At 54.0% G+C, this 23,337-nt stretch overlaps 1 protein-coding gene across 2 annotated transcripts in view; it reads right to left on the bottom strand.

Moving 5' to 3' along the window:
- ACOT11 (acyl-CoA thioesterase 11) overlaps positions 1-19,590 on the bottom strand; it is a 59,200-nt gene extending 39,610 nt beyond the window's left edge. Inside the window, exon 1 of one of the 2 annotated variants that reach the window (XM_034653151.1) lies at positions 19,011-19,590. Coding sequence is in view for 1 of the 2 variants with exons in the window: in XM_034653127.1 (XP_034509018.1) it covers positions 2,917-2,934 (18 nt within the window). In the remaining variant the exon portion in view is untranslated. Of the gene's footprint in view, positions 1-2,916; positions 3,194-19,010 lie in introns of those variants that run through there. The other variant, XM_034653127.1, reaches the window with a different exon arrangement.
- Between the last annotated feature and the right edge of the window lie 3,747 nt (positions 19,591-23,337).

Genomic DNA, 23,337 nt, shown 5'->3' with positions numbered 1-23,337 from the left:
TGATTACTTGTGTGGATGGGGAAACTGAGGCACAGGTGGATCTCTGTCCAAAGGTCTTTAGAGTCAGACAGACCTTGGGTAAGTTACTGAGAAGTTGTTTCCTCCTTAGGGGAAAAAAAAAAAAAAGACAAACACCCCCATCCCGTCTCCATCCAAGAGTAGTGTGTGGATTAAGGGAGGTCCCAAAACCAAAGGCACCCAGCTAACTGTAAAGAGCTGTGCGTTTGTGAGGGGGCAGTTGGCTGGGCAGGAACTTGTCTTTCCTTCACCACCATAGACGCCAGCAGCCTTTGCCTTTTTTTTTTTTTTTTTAAGATTTTATTTATTTGACAGAGACACAGTGAGAGAGGGAACACAAGCAGGGGGAGTGGGAGAGGGAGAAGCAGGCTCCCTGCTGAGCATGGAGGCCGATGTGGGGCTCGATCCCAGGACCCTGGGATCATGACCTGAGCTGAAGGCAGGCACTTAACGACTGAGCCACCCAGGTGCCCCAACCTTTGCTTCTCACTCTGGGGAAACGGAAACGTGGGCAGCGGAGGCAGGGTGGGACAGTGGGTTCTGGAGGCGGGCAGACTGCCCGTGAACCCCAGACCCACCTCAGAAGCACAGGGGCCCCAGGGAACTTGCTTTCTCTCCACCCAGTTCCTCATGTGTTCAACAACAGAGCACCCCCCCCGCCCCTGCTCCCCCACCTGCAAGATGAGAGCAAGGAGTACCTTGCAGAGATCTCCTGAGGTGCAGAGGGAGCAAACGGCAAGTGCTTTGTAATTTGTGGGGGTTCTGCCTCCCTTTTACTCCAGGACTTCTTACAAGGCTGAGTAGGGCCTGCTGGGTGGACAAGCCCGTGTGGGGCCCCACCCTCCCGGAGCCAAGGTCTAGATGGGGTGACCTAGGAAGGGCTGTTACAGCAAGAGGTGGCAGGGGCCTGCGGGAGTGTGGGTGAGAGCTGCGGGACCAGGGACTGGCCATGTGCAGAGGGGGGCCCCTCAGCCCGCACCCCATTCCCAACCCTCTGCACTGATTGGGCATGGTCGGGCGGTGTGCCCCGGACTGAGGACCTATGGGATGGGAGCACATGTCNAGAGGGAGCAAACGGCAAGTGCTTTGTAATTTGTGGGGGTTCTGCCTCCCTTTTACTCCAGGACTTCTTACAAGGCTGAGTAGGGCCTGCTGGGTGGACAAGCCCGTGTGGGGCCCCACCCTCCCGGAGCCAAGGTCTAGATGGGGTGACCTAGGAAGGGCTGTTACAGCAAGAGGTGGCAGGGGCCTGCGGGAGTGTGGGTGAGAGCTGCGGGACCAGGGACTGGCCATGTGCAGAGGGGGGCCCCTCAGCCCGCACCCCATTCCCAACCCTCTGCACTGATTGGGCATGGTCGGGCGGTGTGCCCCGGACTGAGGACCTATGGGATGGGAGCACATGTCCTCATCTCTCTGGCCCCAGTTTCCTCATTTATAAAGTTGCAGGGGTAGGCCTGCAGACGAGCCTGAGAACGATCACCAACCCCCTTCTTTAAGTATTTATTATATGCCAGGTACTGCGCTAAGTACTTTGTACGTGTTATTGCATTGTCTCTTCTCACCTTAAACAGCGCCAATCGTCAGCTTAGCTATTACCTGCAGCTTACAGATGGGAAAATAGAGCCTTGGAAAGGGTTAGTAACTTGTACACACACACACACACACACACACAAACACACACGCAGGCACAGAACCGCACAGCCAGTAAGGGCAGAGTTGGGACCGGAACTCAAGTCTGTTTAACTCAAAGGCTGAGGCTGCGTGGCCGGTTTGCTAGAACTGCCTCTCTCGTCTGCCAGGCAGGGTAGTTTGGGCTGCATCCCTGACACTGCCAGCCACAGGCCCTTCCAGAATCCTTATACACAAGCTCCCCTCCCCTCACATCCTCTGCGGGGAACAGCGAGGGTATCCGTGCCCCTTCCCCCCACGGCCCACGGTCATGGCAACTGGTCCTACTGGATGTTCAAGGCCCAGCACCCAGGAGCGAGGGAGGTGGCCGCCCCTAGCGAGGAAGCTGCAAGCTCTCTGAGCTGAACACTGTCCTTTGTAAATCTTCAGATATCCCAAGCGCAAGGAAACCTCACGTCAGCGAGATTACCAGGTCCAGGACCTCAGCTACCGCAACCCCTCCATGGTGGGCCGGCGTGAGCTTGCTTGGTCCCAGAGACAGGGGCTCACTCCTTTCCGACATGGACCCTTCTGGTGAGGAACAGGGCTGCCTGTCAGAGTTCTTCCACGGCCCCCCAACACCACTGGCAGCTGTCTCCCTGTAGCTCCCCGCCTTGGAGCTATTTGCCACCTCCCTCCCCTGCCTCCAGCAAACCCCAGAAAGAGGCAGGAAGGATCTGAGCACAGGCAATCCAACCCCCAGTGCCACTGGCCCGCACTAGGTGGCTCTTCAGGGGAGACGTTTGGAGAGCATCCAGCCAGAAACCCACATTCATGGGCAACACCCCCGTGCTGGAGCCCCTGGCAGTGAGGGGGGCCCTTAGGGGGTTGGGGGGAACAAGCCCAGCCTCTCCCCTCAGCACAGCCCTCCCCACCCTCCCTGCCAGACAGCCGAAACTGCCTCGACCTGCCTCTGGGTCACCATGGCAACGGGCACCTGAGATCCTGCGAGCAAGCCCGCTCACCTTGGAGCTGGGCACACCAAGCTGCAGGCACCCTGAGCCCCTCCAGGACAGCAAGAGGGAGAGGGAGAAAGAGCCAGAAGAGGGAAGTGGGGAGAAGAGAGAGGTTACAGAGAGAGAAGGAGGGAAAGAAGGGAAGGGGAGGGGAGAGAGAATAGGAACCATGAGTTCACAGCACAGAGGCTGGTAGGGAACAGAAGTAAAAGAGAGGAGAAGGTGGCGCTTGGCAGAGGGAAAAGTAATGGGGCAGGAAGGGGCCCCCTCCTACCTCCCCTGCTGCACACATTCCTCAGGCCTGAGCTGCTCTCAGCCCCGCGGGAGGGGTTCTGGCCACACAGCCGGGACTTCCTGCCCCAGGAAGCTGGCAGCCTGTGGCCCCTCTGAGGCCCCAGCTGCCTCTCCAGCCCCTGCAGGCCCTCAGGCTGAGGGGTGGGGTCCTGTCCTCCCCGGCAGGTCGGGCCCCTTCTCCCACGCTTAGGCGGGAGGCCCCAGATGCCCCCAGTTCTTCTGCCCACCCCAGGGTCTGCCGTCCCACCTCGTCCAGCTTCCCCTCACACAGCACACTGACTTTTTCTCCCCCAAAGCGTTCAAGAAACCACTCCCCGGCAGAGGAGTGGCCCGAGGGAGAGCTGTGACTTTATCCACAGAGGCATTCTTTACACTGGCAAGCAACGAACCAGGCCCCAGAACAGGCCTGGCAAAGGACCGCCAACTTCAAGTGGCTGCTCCGAAGGCCCCGAGTGGCCAGATGGAAGGGTTAGAGACACAGAGCCGGGCCTGGGCTCTGGTGGGGGCTGGCACGCTGGGCAGGCACACCGATGGTTCTCCCTGGGCACTCACCACACTCCAGGGCCTTGCCTGAGCCCCAGGTTCTCTGGCTGCAGGGTGGCCTTCTCATGCCTGTCCCCTGTGCCCCACAGGGAACTCAAGAAAGGTTTGTTGAGGAAAGGTTGAGCAGGCAGAGAGAGAAGAAGGAAGCAAAGAGGAAGGCCGGGGAGCTGGCTGGAGCCCGCAGCAAGGCCCTGGGGACAGAAGCTGTGTTGGAATCCCAGCCCCTCCTGTCTCCCTGGATAACCTGAAGCCCTTCAGCCCCTGTAAGCCTCACTCTCCACATCTGTAAAATGGGAACAATGATATCACGGACAGGATTCAGCGAGATTATATGTGCAAGGTGCTTAGCACAGACTGACCCAGAGAGTAAGTAAAAAGTGTCAGCTCTTCATGTTATTACCAATCGAGGCACTGATGAGCAACACAGGAAATCACCCTCACCAGGAGGGGCCTGCACAGTGCCTGGGGGTGAGGGATGCCTGCCTCGACGCGGCACGCTAGGCGGCCTTCACAGAGCCCACGCCGAGCTTGAGGACGAGGACCTGGGCTTCAGGAGGACAGGAAAGGGGCAGGGAAACCCCAGCATCGGTGGCATCAGATGGGCCTCTCGGCCCTGCTCTGCGACAATCCCTGCCAGCTGAACCCACCATCTGTCTACCAACAACACACTTCAGCCACGAACCAAGATGTAGGGCTACGTGTGGCCTAGTGACCGGCCTCCAGCTACACATCTCAGGGCCGGCTGGGTCAGAAGACAGGAGGGTTCAGTAAGAGATAAAACCAAGACAAGGGCACCTGGCTGGCTCAGTCGGGAGAGCATGCAACCCTTGATCTCAGGGTTCTGAGTCTGAGCCACACATTGAGGATAGAGATTATGTAAAAAATAAAATCTAAAAAAAAAAACAAAACGAAACAAAAACCCAAGACCAAACAGGTGCACAAGGTTAAAAAGAGGCCAATTCTGGCTAGGGATCAACACCAATGTTTTTTAAAACTCCAATTCATTCCTTCAAGATGCTGGGAATACAACATTAAATGTGTTCTCTGATGGACAGGCAGTAAACAAGCAAAGGAACGTGATCATTTTAGAGACCAAAAAGTGCTATAAGAAACAGCGGAAGTGATGAAGAGAGAAGGTGGTGGAGTGGGAGATGCTAATTCAGCCTAGGTAATCAAGGAGCCTTCAAGGGCCAGATCCTAATGAATGAAAGCAGGAGCAATCTGCAAGCCTCCAGAGAGGCACAGGGTTCCAAGTAGGGGAACAGAGGGTGCAAAGAGCCCAAGAAGCAACCGGGACAAGCTTGGCTGTCAGAGGAACAGCAGGGCGGCCAGTCCCAGCTAGGCCCCACCCCTCGGCCATTCCCACCAAGGGACCAGACACCAGGGATGCCATCTTGGATTCCTCCACTCACACCATGGAGAACAGAACAGTCGCCCCACTAACCCTGCCCAAATTCCTGACCCACAAAATCTCAAGATACAGTAAAACTGTTCTTTTTTAAGCCACTAGGTAGGGGGGTAGTTTTTCACAGAGCCACAGTAGATAGAACAGCCATCGCCCAAGGAGAGAGCAAGGACAGAGCGATTTAGAGGGCAGTGGGAGGGAGCAGCCTACAGAGGGAAGCAGAGGGAGCCAGGTGAGGCGGAAGGACACTAGGATGGGATGGGTCTCCGGGGGCACCTGCTGGTCGGGGAGCTGAGCAGTCTCAGCAGGTGGGCAGAGAAGTTTTAAGGGGGTGCAGGGAGGGCAGGGAGAGGACTCATGGATTAGGGACAGGGTAGGAGGTAAAGAAGTGGATGCAGGGACCACAGAAAACTCTTGCAGAGATTTTTCTGGGAAAGGGGAGCAAAGAAACCAGGAAGTAGTTGGAAGGGGACCTGGATACAGGGAAGGGGTCTTGTCTGCCTTAGAGGCTGGGAGATACCAGAGGTCTCATCTGGCTGCTGATGGGACACAGCCAGTAGAAGAGGGATCTCCCCAAGCCAGAGAGCTGCCTACAGACAGGGGCTGCCCAAGAATTGGCCCAGCAGAAGCTTGAAGATGCCGTCTTAGAAATCTATGGCTACCATCTATCGTGCACCTACTGTGTGCCAGGCCTAGTCCTTGGGGTGTCCGTGAATTCTCAAGTCCACTCTGAAGCAGGAGTCCTCATTTATCGTTGAGGAGAAGGAAAGTCAAACAGGGAACACGGAAAGATCCACTGGGAGACACACGGCCAGTAAAAGACAGAGGGGAGGGACACGCGGCTGGCTCCGTGGGAAGAACAGGCAACTCTTCATCGTGGAGTCATGAGTTCAAACCCCACATTGGGCACAGAGTTTATTAAAAAAAAAAAAAAAAGGCAGAGGGGAGAGTGGATTTGGGTTTTCTGACTCCAGAGCCTGGCAGGGGTGCTGCAGGGGGGACACCAGCCCTGGAGGCAGATTAGATCATATAGCCCATGGGACTTCTGAGACAGAGCCTGGCACTTTGGAGACCCTCCATGGATTGCCTTCCAGGTGATATGGAGAAAGAGCTGGAAGTGCGGTGGTCTCTGACAGTCCATCCCACCTGCAGAGATCTCAGCACCGCAACCACCATCATCACCCCCCACAGTGGCCTATCCAGAGGGCCTGGTGGGCTCAGAAGTGCACCCCAGTCTCCTGTCTGCCTTGCTGAGAACCAGTTCGCATGGTGAGACACACCTTCTCTTAGTCTTAAGCAAGGGGGTGGGGATCAGATAAACTCAGAGTCCCGGGAGGCCCTGGGTGGGGGTGGGGGCGCTTGCCCCTTCCCTTGCCCCAAAGTCATTCAGTCCTTGGGCCCCTTCCTCTCTCCAGCTCCCCTCCCCCGTGTACCCCACCGCCCTCAAAGCCTGTAGGCACACCACTCAATCTTAAAACTTGTCTTCTCTGTGGAAAGGCCAGCATGGCACTAACCTGCTTATGCAAGCAGCCTCAAGCGACTGGGCCCATTACTATCCCCACAGTCCCACGTTACGGACAAGAAAACTGAGGCTGAGAAAGGAGTAGCCAGCTGTGAACTAGCCATGAGCCCAGAACCAGCCACACTCTTCTGACTCCAGACCCCCCCGTTTGTCCCTGCCGCCGCTCACACAGGGTGGTACCCCAGAGAAGGACAGGAGCTGGGTCTCACCACGCCCTCTCTAAGGGATCAAATGGAAATTGAGACCCACCTGGTTCCGCTCAGCCCTGGAGAATGCTGGAAACCTGAGGCTGCTTTAGGAAGGCTTAAGAGCCACTCCCCTTCTCGACCTCTGACCACTTTGCAGGCTTGGGAATGGGCCACACCTGGCAGGGCCGCACCCCCGGGGGCAGATCACAGCCTGCTCTAGAGGTCACAAATAGGACACCAGCAAGGAGTGGAGAGGCCGGGGTTTGGCACCGCCACGGGGCGGCGAGCATCCCATCCTGAGGGATGGGCCTCTCGGGGCCACAGCAGAGGCTCCGCTGGTGGCAGCCTGCCGACTCGCTGAGCTCCTGAACAAGCAGACGAGAGAAAGCTTGTAGGGCGCGGCCCAGACTGTAAAGTGGGTGCAGACAGGAGGAAACAGGAGACTCCTTGAGCGTGGGACCAGGTCCCCTGGCTCCCTAGAGTCCCAGTGATTGACAAAAGTTGTATATATTTAGATCGCACAACGTGATGTGTTGATACACGTTCACATTGTGAAACGATGACCGCTGTCAAGCTAATTAACAATCCATCACCGTACAGTAACCCGGTTTGGGGGGGAGTGAAAACACCTGAGATTTACTCTCTTAGCAAATTTCAAGTCGGTAATACATTGTTGTTAACTGTGGTCCCACGCTGGGCACCACATCTCCAGAACTTATTCATCTTATAACAGAAAGCTGCTACCCTTTGACCCACATCTCCCCTTTCCCCCACCTTCCCGACATAATTTTTTCAGTACCTACCATGTTCCAGGCCTTTATATACATTATATAATGGCTTTGTATCCATAATATCATGTAATCCTCACCAAAACCCTGTGAGGGACAATTACCCCTCTTGCACAAAAAAGGAAACTGAGACCCGGCTATCTGAAGGACTTGCCTAAGGGCGCTGTGTCCCGAGGGGTGGAGCTGGGATTTTGCTTTTCTCACTAACAATGCTGTGTCTCCGAAAGAGATGCTACTGCTTAATGTCTACTGACGTTCGTTAATTAATGTCTGATTTGCTGAGGGCAAATTATTACCCTGGAAGAAGCCCCAGGCAGGACATACATATTACATGGACAAGGGGGCCAGAGAGGGCCCCCTCAAACAGTCCCTACCAAATTCTCTCCCCACTGCTAGGGGAACAAGCTCCTTCCCACATCTCACACACAGAGGCCTCTGCCTGGACCAGGCTTCCAGACCCGAAAAAGCTTCCAAGACCATGCTAACCCATCACCTCCCCAGGCAGCCTGCCCTGCCCTCTACACTGGTGAAGGGCCACCTCTGGGCTTCCCTGTGTCACAGCCTGGCCACACTCTGCTGTCATCAGTGGTTTGTACTTCTCTCTGTCACCCCATCAGCCTGGGGGCACCTAAGGACAGGTCCAGTCTGACTCATCCCAGTGTCCCCAAAGTGCCAGACTCTGGTCCTTTCCCTCACTGCCCTGATGCCCCCTCCTACACACAGGGAGGCCACTCCTGGAGAGTGGCAGGAGCCCGCAGGACCGCAGCCAGAGAGCTGGCAGACCACCCAGCGGGCAGCACCATCTGTCCCTGGAGGCACGGGACAGAGCAGGCACGAGGCAGAGGGGTCAGTTCCTCCGCTTAGCCAGGTCGGCCCAGGACAAGGAGAAGAGCCATGGCACCAGGGCCCCTGCCCAGCGGTAGCTTGGGCCCAGACAAGACTTTGAGTTCTCTAACCAGCTCAAAGTGGCTCAAGGCTAGAGCCTTGGTTTCCTGATACGTAAAGCCAGATGAATACCACGAGCCTAGCGGCGCTACTAGGAAGCTTAGTATGCCTGACCTAGTAGGTACTCAACGAGTTAATTTTTACCACCTCATTCAAACAACTGACCCTGTCTTTGAAACATTGAGGAAACACAAGTGCAGGTGAAATGAAAAGAGAAAGACCCATGGGACACCCGGATGGCTCAGTAGGTTAAGCGTCCGACTTCGGCTCAGGTCATGATCCCAGGGTCCTGGGATCGAGTTCCACATCGGGCTCCTTGCTCAGCAGGGAGCCTGCTTCTCCCTCTGCCTGCTGCTTCCCCTGCTGCTTTCTCTCTCTGACAAATAAATAAAACTTTACGAAAGAAAGAAAGAAAGAGAGAGAGAGAGAAAGAAAGAAAGAAACAAAGAAAGAAAGAAAGAAAAAGAGAGAAAGAAAGAAAAAGAGAGAAAGAAAGAAGGAACTTGACCATCCACCATGGTCAACTGTATGCCCAGCTCGGCGCTCCTCCGAAGTCATTAATCTTGCCAATGATCTAGCAATATCTATAGGAACAGCCCAGGTTCACAGAGGAGGAAACAAAGGCCTACAGGGTCAAGTGAGTTAGTATCTCTCAGGCAGGTCTCTAGACTCATGAGCGGCCGTGCAGAGGTGCCGGGGAGGCCGGCTTGGCCCAGCCTGGACCACACACAGGTGAAGGGCAGGAGTGCAGCCTCCCTTAGCCCCAAGTATGTGTGAGGCAGGGGAAAGGTGATCAGCCCTGAATCTGCATTGCCAGGTGGGCAAAGAAGGCTGTGATGGGGTGGGTCTGAGTGTGACAGTGAGGCCATTTTCTAGATGCACAGAGATTCCAGATGTCTCCCTGGCTGGGACAGGGGTCTCAGCCTGGCAGGTAGGGATTCTAAGTCTCTCACCAGCTGCACAAGCCCAGACACATTATCTCACTTCTCCGTGCCTTGCCTGTACCAGAGGACTGAGCCTATCACCCACCCGCCTGTTGTGAGGGGTCAGGGAGTGGGTGGGAAGGCGGCAGGGACCTTCGTGGTGCTGGCCATACAGACAGGTACCATGATGATGCGTTCCCCTAGGTCCCTGAGCTTCTCTGAGCACAGTGTGCAGGGCCTTTGTACCTTGGCACTAAGCCCGGAGACCAGAGCATCCCCAAGCACCACACACAGTCTGGTGGGCAGGACAATACAACCCCTAGCACTCCAAACCCCAAACCCTGCCTGCAAGGCCCAGACCCCCCGCCTGCAGCCCACTGCAGCCTTGTCTCAGCCCCTCCCACCGGTTCCTATCCAAGACATGCCGGCCTCCACTCAGTTGCTCAGAGGCACCAAGCCCCCCACACCTTGGACCCTGCCAATGAATGCCGTTCCCTCTGCCTGGAATACCCTTCCAGCCCTTCCTCTGGCTGTCTCCCTCTCAACTGCTAGGTTTCCGCTCAGTTGTCACGGGCTCAGAAAGCCCTCCCCTGACCCCTCTGATTATTCTCTTGCAGTCTCCTGTTCTCCAGCAATCTGAGTTTAATGTTAGCTGTGCCACTTAATAGCTGTGTGACCTTGGGCAAGTTACTTAACCTCTCTATCTCAGGTTCATATGCAAAATGGGCATAGTAATGTTATCGACTTCGCAGCCTTATTATAAAGGCTAAAGGAGTTCATGCATGCTTGGCACACAGGGAGCGCTTACATGGCATTTACTCTCATTGTGATTACTGTTCGTGGCACTTAGCACAGATTTTGATCCCGTATCTGCTTGACGACTTTCTCACTGTGTCTCCTTCGTTAGCTGTCAGCTCCGCACAGCAGCCTGGGCTCATGGCGGAGTACTTAGACCCTGCCACATGCTAATCCCTGTGCCAGGAAGAAACCAATATAATATCCTGAGGAGACACCATGCATTCTGGGGCCAGGCAGGATGTAGACGGGAAGGGGAAATGACGGCTGAGCTGGGTGTTGAAGAATGAAGAAGAGTCCTCCAGACAGACTACAAACACTAAGGGTGTCTGTCCATGGCTGAGACCAGGGTTCATACGGGGTTCCTGAACAGGCTGAAACTAAGTGTCTGAGTCTTGCCTCTTCTTCCAGGAAGCCTTCTGGGACCACTTCAGCACCCTTCCGGGCTCCCATAGTCACTCAATCATTCAGCAGTTTTTGCACTCATACTATGTGATAGGCAGCTCGTTTTATTCCTGTGGGTCTCCCCTCCTCTACCACACAGCGGAGTTCTGAAGGCAGACAGGCCTCTGCCTTTCGTGGTCAGGACCAACCTCAAGATGGTACTCAAACCCTTCACGAAAGTCCAGACCCCCAGGATGTCAAGGCTGGTGGAGACCTTAGAGAACACTCAGAGAGGGAGATTTACATACGACCCATGGGGTTACATATGACCCAAGGTTACATATAAGCAATGGGGTGAAGATAAGATTCTAATCTGGGGGGGGCAGGGAGGGCAAACACTGTGCCTGAAACCTCCTCACGCTCTGCACTAGACCCTTCATGAGGCCAGGAAGCCGGGCTGGGGAGAACCGCGAGCTGTCCTCAGGCTCAAGGTGAAGCAGCGGGATCACTGCCAGGAGTTGGGAGGGGCATGTATGTCCGTGGCTGCATGAGTGGCTGTCTGACCTTCCACCTCCCTGTCGGCAACACAGCCAGCGTGCAGGGCTTCTCAGGGGAACTGCGATCAACAGCCCCGTCACCTTCCCCAGAGTAAATAAAGTTCCCAGGAGGTGACCTTGACCTGGCTAACACCGAGGCTGAGCAGAGGTTCCCAGTCTCCCACTAGGGTCCCTACCAGCCCAGGAGTGCAGGACTCAGGGCTCAGTACAGACTTGGGCAGGGAAGGGGAGGATCTCCACTGAGAGAGGAAGGACTGAGATGGGACAGTAGGACCTTTCCAGCACCAGCAGACAGGCAGTTACCCCTTGCTCCCTCAGCTTGGTAGGCTTACCACCTCCCTCACTCATTCACATGTTCCGAGGCCTTGCTGGGTGCCCAGGGGCAGGGAAGAGCCAGAACCATCTCACTCCAAAACGTTCGCCAGCTGCATTATGGCACAGGGTGCTGACAAGGGCCCCCAAACCCTGGGAAGCAGGGGTGGGTTATCTGAGGGCCCCCTCCTGTTCCCACTTAACCTGGCTTTCTGTGTCCCCAGTGAAGAGCATTTGGTGGGTTTTTTTTGTTTGTTTGTTTGCTTGCTTTTTATTAAAAACAGCTTTGGTAACCACTCAGAAAACCATCCCAAACCGTCCTGTATTATTGGGGAACAGAAGGAACTCGGGAGGAAACGGGGAGTCCAAGGAGATCCACCGTGCAGGCAATGGTCCACAGGCGGCAGTCAAGACTAGAGTGTTCTTAGCCGGCATGAGGTCACTCATGTCACCTCACGGGCCCAATTCCACCCCCAGACCTACCTCCGCTCCCAGACTCGGGAGAGTGGGCAGGAAAGTGTGGGGAAGTGAAATGCTGCCTGGGCTCAGACTCGGAACATGTGGGCTGGAGTCGCACTCAGCTTTCGCAGGGCTGAGTGTCAGGTTCCCTAAAAGCTCAGACTAGGGAGCCAGATTGCCTGAGTTCAAATCCCAGCTCTGTCACTTCCTGCCAGTGTGATCTTGAGTCTGGGCAAGTCCTCAACCCTCTGAGCCTCAGTTTCCTCAGCTGGGATATGCGGATGATAACTGTACCTGCCTCACAGAGAACTGAACGAATTAATATATACAAAGCATTTGGTGAGGTGCAAAGCGTAGTCAGCACTATATACAGATTTGTGACTACGATATTGTTATCTCCACAAAATGATGATGAGGAAACATGCTTCCCCCACTGCCTTCTCCCCCAATTATCGATGGGGATCAATGGGGGGAAAATCACAAAAGGCACAAGAGAAGACACGGGCCCACCTGGAAAATGCTCTCTGCCTCAATCTCAGGAGATGGGGAGCAAGGGGCCCGGCTGCTTAGATCCCGCACTCGGCCTCAATGAGAAGTTGCCTGTGCGTATTCATTCATCAGACACTGAGGCTCTGACCGTGCCCGGCCCTCTGCTGGGCACACCAAGAGCAGCCTCGTGGGACTCACTGGCTGGGGGAACATATAGTGTGAGCCCACCACACAATCCAGTGTGAGAAGGACCCAACACAGAGGCTCCCTGTGCCCTGAGAAATCTGGGAAGGCTTCCTGGAGGAGTCAGCATCTGAGCTGAGATCTGAGGGCTCAGAAGTAACTTTCCAGGGGGCAGGGGCAGGCTAGGGGCCAGCCGAGCAAAAAGCACAGTAGGGACCATAGCACAGAGGAGAGAACAAGGGTGGTATACTGAGGCAGTGGCAAGCAGTTCAGTATGGCTGAATCTATGAGGGTAGGGAAGGTGGAATGAGGAGGGACAGGCAGGCAGAAGCAGATTACCAAAAGCCTTTTGTATCAGGTAAGGAACACGAACTAATACTGAAGGCAGCCGGCTGAGTAGGTGGGATAATCAAGTTTACCTATTAGAAGCATCACTCCAGTGGAGGGGGATGGGAGGGGCTGGATGTGGTATCCGGGAAGCAGGGAGAAGGTGCCCTGGACAGGGGAGGGTGCTGAGGTCTGAACTGAGTGGCAGTCATGCGGACGGAGGGAGGGGATAGGTAAGAGATTTATTTGCCCCTGACCCCTTTAAAAGGGCTTTTCCTGAGGACATCCTCAAAGGACACGCGCTCTGCGCTCAGCACAACCTCCGCCAGTCTGTCCTGTGCCCTCCTCCCGTTCACCAGATCAAAGGCCCCCGCCCGGCTGCAATGAGCACTTGGCTCTGTCCCATGCCTCAGCATCTAATCTCAGCTCCAAAGTCCCTGGTAAGACATTCCAGGGAAACGTGGCCCGCAAGGCCACCTTGTGGCCCGCAAGGCCACCTTGCAGGGCACCTGTCCCACAGCCCAAGCCTGGTCCTGAGCTTGCTCTCTGAAAGAGGTTATCGTCCCCGAGAACCCCGGGCTTCGTCTTGCCACACCCTCACTCACCCACCCACTCACGCACACTTCTCTCAGCGTCACGGCCTTCGAGCCCTGAACCCCAGCACGCCACGGAGGCCCGGAGCTCAGCCGGCCGGCAGAAGCACGCAGGGCTCGGCTGGGAGAAACACACACCCCAGGGACAGGATTCCAGACACTCGACACAGCCAGCCCTCGGGGCAGCTGATGGCACCAGGGGCTTGCTGGGGGCTCGTTGACTCTAATAAACCAGACTAGGAGTTCTGCGATTTCTCTTTCCAAGGAGAGCTAGAAAACAGCCCGTGGAAAATGAGAGAGAAGATGGAGAACTTCTGACTTCAAATGGAAACTTCAATTCTCTTCCAGGATCCCCAGCCTCCAGCCCCCTCCCGTTTGCGTCCAGTCAGCAGCCCCCACCACCCTGCATACCCTTCGCAGCTGATTTCCAACATTCTGGATCATTGCGGCCGAGACCCCACTAGCCGGTCGCAGCGTTCACAGCACCCTCGGAAAGAGACTCTGGTCACCTGAGCAACAGCCAGGCTCCAGCTCCAAATGAAGCCTGTCAGCCTCTCCTCCGCTCCTCCTCCCCAGCTCCCGCCCCTCCTGAGCCCAGCTGTTATCACCGAGTCCTGCCTCTCCTCAGACTGCCCTCTGCCCCCCTTCTCCGAGCACCCCCTCCAAGGCTCCTGTGCCCGCCTGGTGGAGAGGAAAGAGAGAGGCTGCCAGCTGGGCCCCAGCCATGTCAGGGGGCCCTGTGCCTGCCCACTGGGCACCTAGCCGGACGCTGGCTTTACTTCCAGCCACAGCCAAACTTAGTCACCCCCACTTCCAGCCCCTGCCATCCTGCTCTCGGGGTCTCTTGGCTCTGGGGTCCCTCCCAGGGCCTGGGAGTTCCCACCTCACCGGCCCCAGCTAGTTAGACTGGCAAACCGGTCACCAGGCTTCCATCCGTCCACCAGGGGTCAGGCTGGAGGTGGCAGGAAGCCAGGGAGCTGTCAGCAGCCTCCCAGAGAGACACCAGACCCACCTGCTAGGACTCTTCACCCTTGGGAGTGCTGCCCCCAAGTGCAGCCCAGTTTAGCGGCTGGCCAGGGTCAGGGCGCACCCCCTCCTTCCTTAAAATAAGCAATGTGACTTCTTAAAGTGACATCTGCCAAATCCCACCTCATGAGCTCCACAGGCTTCAGCCCTTTGGGCACCCACCCCACGTCCTCTGTAGCCACCACCGACTGAGAGACCACCCAGATTTTCTCTCGTCCCTCTCACTCCTGCGAGAGTCTTCATGGGGAGGCCTTGACACTCATACTTGGACTTTTCATGATGGGGCAATAAAATAAAGTCCTTGGTGGTTAAGAGCAGAAGGCAGGGGCGAGCCGGGCAGGGTAGCTGGGTGGACAAATGGATCAGGAGTAATAAAGAGCACCTCACAATAACCGAGCACCTGCTGTGTCCAAGGCCTAGGGCTGGTCCTCACTCCAGCCCACTGGAAGGTGCCTCAGGGAGGACCGGTGACACGGCCCAGGGGGCACAGCTATTAAGTGCAAAGCCATGTGGGAACACGGGTCAGCCCGATCTGAGGCCTCTGCCCTTCACTGTCTCCAGCTCACTCCCCACACACCTAATGAGGTCTCCCCTGGGCCTAAGACACCAGGGTCCTGGGCCTGCTTCTCTCACTAATGCGCCGTGTGACTCTGAACAAGTTCCTTCTAGTCTCTGAGCCTCCCTGCTCTAGGAGTCAAGGGTCTCATGTCGATCCCTGTGAGCTCAAGCCTTTCCCTCAAAGAGCTCATGGGTCTGTCAGCAGTTCAGCATCAACGAATGAGAAATTAAAGTCACACCTTGAAGACAGCAAGATGGTCCAAGGATGGCACTGAGGGCTAGAGCAATCTAGGAGGCTTCCTGGAGGAGGTGGTCCTTTCTGGCCTGAAGACTGAATGGGTTTGGATAGAACAGGGTGCTCATCTTGCAGGAAAAAAGCTGGGGACCTGTCGAGGAGGGCCTTAAATGCCAGGAACCTGGTCTGAGGCATCTAGAAGCCTCTAAGAATGAAGAACATGTTCCACATGATAAAAGACACGTGAAGTGTACAGGACGGGAATCATGAGACCTCCCTGGACTGGTGAGAAAACCGGCCCAGAGAAGGGGAAGCTCATTGCACCGCCTCCAGGCAGGCAGCTCGGGCAATCTCAGGGCTCCACGGTGCAGAGGAGGGAATGAAACCCAGAGAGCTTCTGGTCCCCCGCCTATCCTCTCCCCAGTGGCCCACCATGTCTCAGACTCCCTGGAACAGTCTAGTGCCCCTGTCTTGCAGAGGGGTACACTGAAGCCCAGGGGTGACAAGTGAGCCACCCAAAGTCCATGAGGAAGTTGTCTGGAATGACCATTCCTGCCCTCAAGCCTCGAGCCCTGTCCACCTCACCTGACAGCAACGCACAAAATAAGAGAGGCTCCCACGAGCCTGATGAGACTCCCAGCAAGGCGGCATCAGCGTACGGTCAGGAGCAAGCCCCGGAGAGCCAGCTCTGCCTGCAGAGAGCTCTGCAGCCCACAAAGGTCTCTCTCCTCTCTGCTCTTCAGCACAAAACAGACTCCTGTCTCTTCGGCAGCTCAGTATGTGACTCCAGTGAACATTTCCATGGGTATCTGTCTCCCCTTCTCGACTCTCCTGGAAGCCCCCTGAGGGCTGACCCCACCTCTTACTCATCTCTGTGCCCTCTCCCCATCAGCCGCCAGACCAGGGCCCTAAACGCAGGAAATGCGCCACACCCCTGGATGAATCAGAGTCCTGGAAAGATGAATAGAGGGGAGGTCTTCAGTGAGAGTGAGGTCGGTGGTCCCCAAACTTCAGCCTGCATCAGAATCACGCAGAGGGCGTTCTAAAATTCAGACTGCTGAAAGCAAAAGCTCCAGGAGACCCCAAGAATTTGCATTTGTGATAAGATCCCAAGAGATGCTGACGCTGCTGGTCCGGAGACCATCCCGTGGGAGCCAGTGAGCTGGGGACGCGGGGTGGGGGGGAGAATGAGACCCAGAGATTGTTGAGGTGGCTTGTGACTGTCCGTCACTCTCATCGCCACCGTCACTGTCGTTACAGCTTTTCGCACACGCCCAGTCCTGTGCAAGCACCTCAGATACAGTACCACCTTTGGGCCTCATTCTAGGAGGAAGATACTACCGTTATCGTTCTCCTACAGAGGAAAACGGGAGGCAAAGAGTCATTTGTCCAAAGTCATGCAGTTGATAAGAGTCAGCATAAGGATTTGAACCCTGGTCAAAGTCCAGAGCCTACAGGTGTAACCAGCACTCTGTGCAGCCTCTTACAGCTTATGCAGACCAAGGACTTCTCTAGGGGAGCCCGAACCTTGTACGCTCATTGCTGGTGTGGGATGAGCTTGTGGTGCCCGTAGCCCAAAGGCCTGGTCCCCAAGTGCACCTCTGGGGAGTCCTGTGAATCAAGAAAGCCTGCCTCTCAAGCCCTGGACCCTGAGTATTTTCTCCTGGAAGCACTTCGATTCCCCACGTCCTTTCCCCACATCCTTCATTTGGCCCCGCAGATGGGACCCTCCTGGCTGGAAGACACATGTCTGCATTAATTCTTCAAGCCCGTGTCCCAGCCCTACTGCCCCACTCAGGGACAAAACATGGTGAAGTAACCTCCATTTACATGCCACAGTGATACTGGGTTGTCACTGTCTGGCTTGGGTCTGTCTGCCCCCATCAGACTGGGAACCCACACGGACAGGGAGTTCATCTGAGTCATCTGAGTCCTCAGCATGGGGTCTGCCCAGAACAAGGGTGATAGGGAGGAAGGAAGGAAGGAAGGGAGGGAGGGAGGAAGGAAGGAAGAGAAGCAAGGGAGGGAGGGAGAAAGGAAGGGGTATAGGGTCAAATGAGGGAATGAATAAGTGAATACATAACCAGACTCCCAGGAATTCCCTCTGCTGGGTCTTTCAGCCTTTCCAGCTAGGACCACAAACTCTGGGTAGGAGGGGACTTCTGACATCATCCACTCCAACTCCCACTTTCAGAACTGCCCTAGCTGAACCCCTCCATGGGTCAGAACCTATAACTCTCCCCCGCTCCATACACACACACCTACCTACTATCCCAGCCTCCAAGATTGAAGGGCTCACTCCATCTAGGGCTGACTGAACAATTAAAGAGCTCTAAGAGCCATGAGGGTCTTGCCATTACCCCACGACCATGGCTCTGGAATACCCAGGACAAGGCTGCTCCCCTGGCCTGTGACAGAAGGCAGAGATGGGAGCACATGTCCTGTTCTCTGCCCCATCCAGACTCATTTCTTCTAATTGTCTCAAGCCATGAACAGAGCTTCCAACTGCTCCCTCAGACACCTGGGGTTTCCTTTGTTCCTGTTGTTCCCTCTGTCCTGATGCCCTCTGATGGCTCTGTAGCCCCACCCTATCCCCTGTCAAGGCCTGGCTCAAACGGCACCACCCCCATGAAGTCTTCTGTGCCCCTCCTAAGTGGGACTTGCATCTGCCTCTTCAGTCCCCTCTGTCCCCCCCAACCGCCCCCCACACTTCACAGCCCTTCATTTCTCTCTCGCACTGCTTCTTCTCTTAAATTGGGCTGATTGGTGCGAATTTCCCCTTCTTGACCTCGAATGGTTGGCAGCAGGGATGGAGTTGATTCATCAGAGTATCTTGCCCCCACTCCCACCAAACACTCAGGGCTTTGAACATTCTAGATGCTCAGTAAAGTGTCCCAAGAATGAAGGAAGGAGTAATTGAATGGGAAAGAGTGAGTGAATGGAAGTAAGTATGTGTGTACACGAATGAGCAAATGAATGAACGCAAGAATGTTATCATCTCCTCCTGTTCTCCAAGCTGAAGACTCCAGTTCCTTCCGGGGGCTCCTTGTGCTTGGCATAGCAGAATAAAGGAAATTGTGGGATAAATGGGAAGGAGGGAGGAATAAAAGAAGGAGGTAGTGATACCAGCAGGGCAGGAAGTGAAGGTGACATCAACATTGCTCACAGCCTTTACAGACAAGCTGGGCAAAGAAAGCAGTGGCAAGCCGGCTCCACGGTGCAGAGGAGAGAAGACACAGGTGGTGGAGATGGGGAGAAGGGGGTGCCAACAAGCCCCGGAGGCCAGACTGTGGATGCATGAGCGGAGTACTGGACCTGCCCAGCCAGTCCTAGATGCCATCCTGCTTAGCAGGCTCAAACATGCCCTACCTGCCCCTCTCTCACCCCCTACATCTGCCGGGACTGGCACCAACTCTTGCACCCAGCTGCTGGGGGTTTGGACCCAGTCTCCCTTCCCAGACTGGAGCCTCGCAGGAAGGTTGCCCTCACAACGAGGGCTAGTGCTCCCCCACCCACCCCATGTCCCAGCGAGTCACATTGGCTGCACCCTCTGGACTCTGAGTCTTGTGTCCATAGGCCCTTCCCGGGGCCAACCTTCCCCAACCTACTGAGAGGTGGGCCCATCTCAGTTCAAACCCCAGGATGCCTCATGCCTCAGCCTGCCCAAGCGAGAGGGCACGGGCACCAGGCGGCTTGTCCGGCGCCCAGTCCGGGGGTAGAGGCAGCCCTACCTAAAGAGAGTGCTGGGACTGACGAGGAGCCAGGACCGCGAGGACCCCAGAGAGCGCGGTCCTTCCCAGGATGGGAGTCAGGGGAGGGACCGCAGGAGGCGGGGGTCTTACCCAACAGGTGGGACCCTCTAGACCCAAAGGCTTGCAGGGCGGAGGCGGGGGGAGCCCGCTGGGAACGTCGGAGGAGCAGCTCGGCGGGAAGACGCTCAGAACCGGGCCGGAGGGCCCAGAGCGGAGCCTGAGGCGGGAGGCTGCGGGAGGCTGCGGGCGGCTGTGCGAGGCTGCGGGAGGCTGTGGGAGGCGCCGGAAGCGGCCGGGCCGAGCTCCTGACGACTCTGGTCCCCTCCCTCCCCAGCACGGGTTGGGCGGCCGGGGCGGCCCGCGCCGCAGCCGCGATCGCACGGGGCCAGGGCACCCGGGTCGGCGCCAGACACCCCGCCCCGCCCGGCGTCAATCCCCGGGCGCCGGCAGAGCCGGAAACGCGGGCGCCGGGCCTGGCAGCGTCCACGTGGAGCAGGACCCGCGCCAGGGCGCAAAAGCCGCCGGCCGCGTTTGCTAAACCAGCCCCGCGCGCTCTTGAGAACTAATCCCTGCTCTTGGTTCGCGCCTTTACGGAGCGCCTAGTACGTGCCAAACCCTGAGCCGGCGCACGCCGTCTTGCCCTAATGCGTATTGAGAGTGAAAAACTACAAGGGTCAGAACAGAACAAAGAAGATGAACACCATCCACGGTCGCTTCCCTCAGAGAGAATCACTGTTAGTATTCCAAGGTATGTGCTTCCAACGCGAGCTGAAAGATGTAGACACGCCAACTGGGGAGATGGAGGCACCCCTCCCCCCCGTGTGTGTCTACGTATGTTATATAATGTGATATGATACGATGTGAAATATATGATATGATCAGAGGCATAGGAGCTGCCTGGCAAAATCCCCATCAGTATTCACGTTTGGGAGACACGCTCGTCCGGACCTGGCCGAGGATGGTGGTGGTCCCTGAAAGACGCCCCATCTTGGAAGGGGAGCTTGGCAGTAGGCGTGCATTCTATGCCAGGACGGGAGAGGTGGGGGATCAGCCCTTGCAGAACCCCCACCCCCCGAGGCTGGTCCTTGAACTCCTCTTGCCCCAGCCCCTCCCGGAGAAAAGGACAGTCTGCAGACACAGAGCTGCCATGCTGCCACACCTGGGGCCCAAGCCAGCCTCCCGTGGGGACGTCTGACTGTGTAACAAGGTGGGGCACTTGTCACTTTGCTCCAGCTGTGCTCCCAGAGCACCCTGAGGGTGCAAGAGTGTCGGGGCTGGAGTGACGGACACCCCACGCTGGGGCTCCGCAGCAGCGTGGACAAGTGGGCCTATTTGTGGCGCAGCTAGCAACATTAATGCAGGAGCCTCAGCTCAGCAGAGGCCCCCGCTGTCAGCAACAGCAAATGACATCCGAGGCTGCTTTCTGAGTGCAGTAAGACACATTCGGGGACACCCAGACACATGCAGCACAGTGGACTTTTCAGGGAAGGGAAACTCCCACACTGGCAGGATGGCTCTGGGCTGGCATAAACCACGACTTGATTTTAATGTGGCACTCTTTATAATCAAATGGTGAATGCTGGAGATACTCAAGTTATCTAAAAACAAGTGACCAGGGACACCTGGCTGGCCCAGTCAGTACAACATGGAATTCTTGGTCTCAGGTTGTGAGTTCAAGCCCCACATTGTGTATAGAGTTTACTTAAAAATAAAATCTTTAAAAATAATAATAATAATAAATAAAAAATTAAAAAATAAAAACAAGTGACCATATCGGATATACTATTTTGTAATCTGTTTTTTTTCTCTCAACAATTATCATAAATATCTTTCCATAATTTTTGTGGCTACATAGTATTTCTCTTTATGGGTCTACTTGAATTTATTGCTTTGTGCCTTATAGCTTAATTTTTTTTTGCCTTATAGCTTTATTGAGACATTATTACATGCAATAACTGCACATATTTAAACTATATAATTTGGTAAGTTTTGACATATGTGTTACATATATAAATATACACACAGACAAACACACACATACACACACACATATATATCCATGAAAGCATCACAGTCGAGGTAATGAACATAACATCACCCCCAAAACTTCCTATGGCCCTTTGTCATCCCTCTTCTCCCCCACACTGCCCCCTCCCCCACATCCCCAGGCAAACAATAGTCTGCCTCTGTCACTCTGGATTAGTTTGCATTTCTAGAATGCTACGTAAATGGAATCACACAGTATGCATTCTTTTTCACCCGGCTCCATTCACTCAGCATAATTATTTTGCAATTCATATGTATGTTGCACACACCCGTAATTTGTCCCTTGCTATGGCAGAGTGGAATGCCATCTTATGGTTATAGCACGATGTGGTTACTCATTCACTTATTAGCAGACTTTGGGTTGTTCCTAGTTGCTGGCTGGTAAACAAATAAAGCTGGTATGAACATTCATGTTCAAATCCACGGGTGGACGTACACTGTCATTTCTCTCAGGGAAATAGCAAGGAGTGGAACGGCCGAGTCATCTGATAGCTGTATGTAGGTGCCGGAATTGTTGCACACTGTTGGTACTGGTCCACGTTCTCACCAACAGCATATGAGAGTTCCAGTTCCTCCACATCCTCATAGCACTCGGTCATTCAGTTTAATCGGAATCATTTCAGTGGATTCAGACTGCTTTATCGTTGTGGGTTTCATTTATATTTTCCTACCCATTAATGTTGTTAAGCATCTTTTTGTATGCTGACTTACCATGATCTTTGTCTCTTCTTTGGTAAAATGTCTAGTCAGATTTTTCCCCAATTAAAAAAAAACTGGATTGATTGTCTTATTATTGAATTACAAGAGTTCTTTCTGTATCCAAAAGAATTGAAAACAGGCTCTCCAAGAGATATTTATACAACCTATGTTCACAGCAGCACTATTCACAATAGGCAAAAGGTAGGAGCAACCCAAATGCCCATCGACTGGTGAATGAATAAGCAAAATGTGGTACATGCATGCAATGGAATATATGCGGCCTTAAAAAGGAAGGGAATTCTGACACATGCTAGAACGTGGATGGACCTCAAGGACATTATGCTAAGCGCAATAAGTCAATTACAAAAAGACAATACTCTATGATTCCACTATATGAGGTAACTAGAGTTGTCAAATTCATAGAAACAGAAAGTAGAATGGTGGGTGCCAGGGGCTAGGGCAGAAGGAAACGAGAAGTTGCTTAATGGTGTAGTTTTGGTTTTGCAAGAAAAATAAACCCTGGAGATGGGTTGAACAGCAATATGGATATATTTAATACTACTTAACTGTACACTTAATATTAGTTAAGATGATAAGTTTTATATTATATCTTACCACAATTTAAAATTTTTTAGGGGCTCCTGGGTGGCTCAGTCAGTTAAATGCCAACTCTTGGCTTCCACTCAGGTCATAATCACAGGGTCGTAAGATCGAGAGCCCTGCATGGACTCCATGCTAGGCGTGGAGTCCACTTGAGATTCTCTCTCTCCCTCTCCCTCCCCCTCTGCCCCTCCCACCACTGTGTGCACACACACACCCTCTCTAAAATAAATAAAATAGTTTAAAAATATTTTATTTTTTTTAAAGATTTTATTTATTTATTCATGAGACACGCAGCACAAGGAGCCCGCTGCTGGGCTTGATTCCAGGACCCTGGGATCATGACCTGAGTCAAAGGCCGACGCTTAACTGACTGAGCCTCCCAGGTGCCCCTAAAAAATTTTAAACATAAGTTTATACATATCTAAATACAAGTCCTCTGTTGTATATATGTTTTGCAGATACTTTCTCCAAATCTGGGGCTCATCTTTTCATTTTCATAATAGTGTCTTGAACAAACTTTTTAAATTACAACAAAGTCTAATTTATCAATTTTTTACTTTGTACCATAGACTTTTTGGGTCCTCTTTAAGAAATCTTTGCCAATTCCAAGGTCCCTAAGATTTTCTTTTATGTTTTCTTCTAGAAGTTTTATAGTTTTAGCTTTTACGTTTAGACTATAATCTATTCCAAGTTAATTTTCATCTTTGGCATGAGGTATAGAGGTTCTTTTTTTTCTTTTTTTTTTACATGTGGCTATCCAGGTATTCCGACACCATTTGTCAAAAAGATTATCATTTTCCCCATTGATTGCCTTGTCACCTTTGTCAAAAGTCAATTGACTCTATGTGTGGAGGCCTATTTTTGGTCTCTTTATTTTGTTCTCTTGATTTACATGTCTGTCTTTAGGTCAATAGTACATCTTCCTGACTGCTCTCACATATAATAAGTCTCAAAACCAAATTGCATAAATCCTACTAGGTTATTCTTTTTCAAAATGGTTTGGCTATTTGCAGTCCTTTGCATCTCCATTTAAATTTTAGAATCTGCCTATCCATTTCTAAAAATAAAA

The sequence above is a fragment of the Ailuropoda melanoleuca genome, chromosome 2, assembly GCF_002007445.2.
Source record: "Ailuropoda melanoleuca isolate Jingjing chromosome 2, ASM200744v2, whole genome shotgun sequence".
NCBI lineage: Eukaryota > Metazoa > Chordata > Mammalia > Carnivora > Ursidae > Ailuropoda > Ailuropoda melanoleuca.
This window is presented reverse-complemented; position numbering and strand designations above follow the sequence as displayed.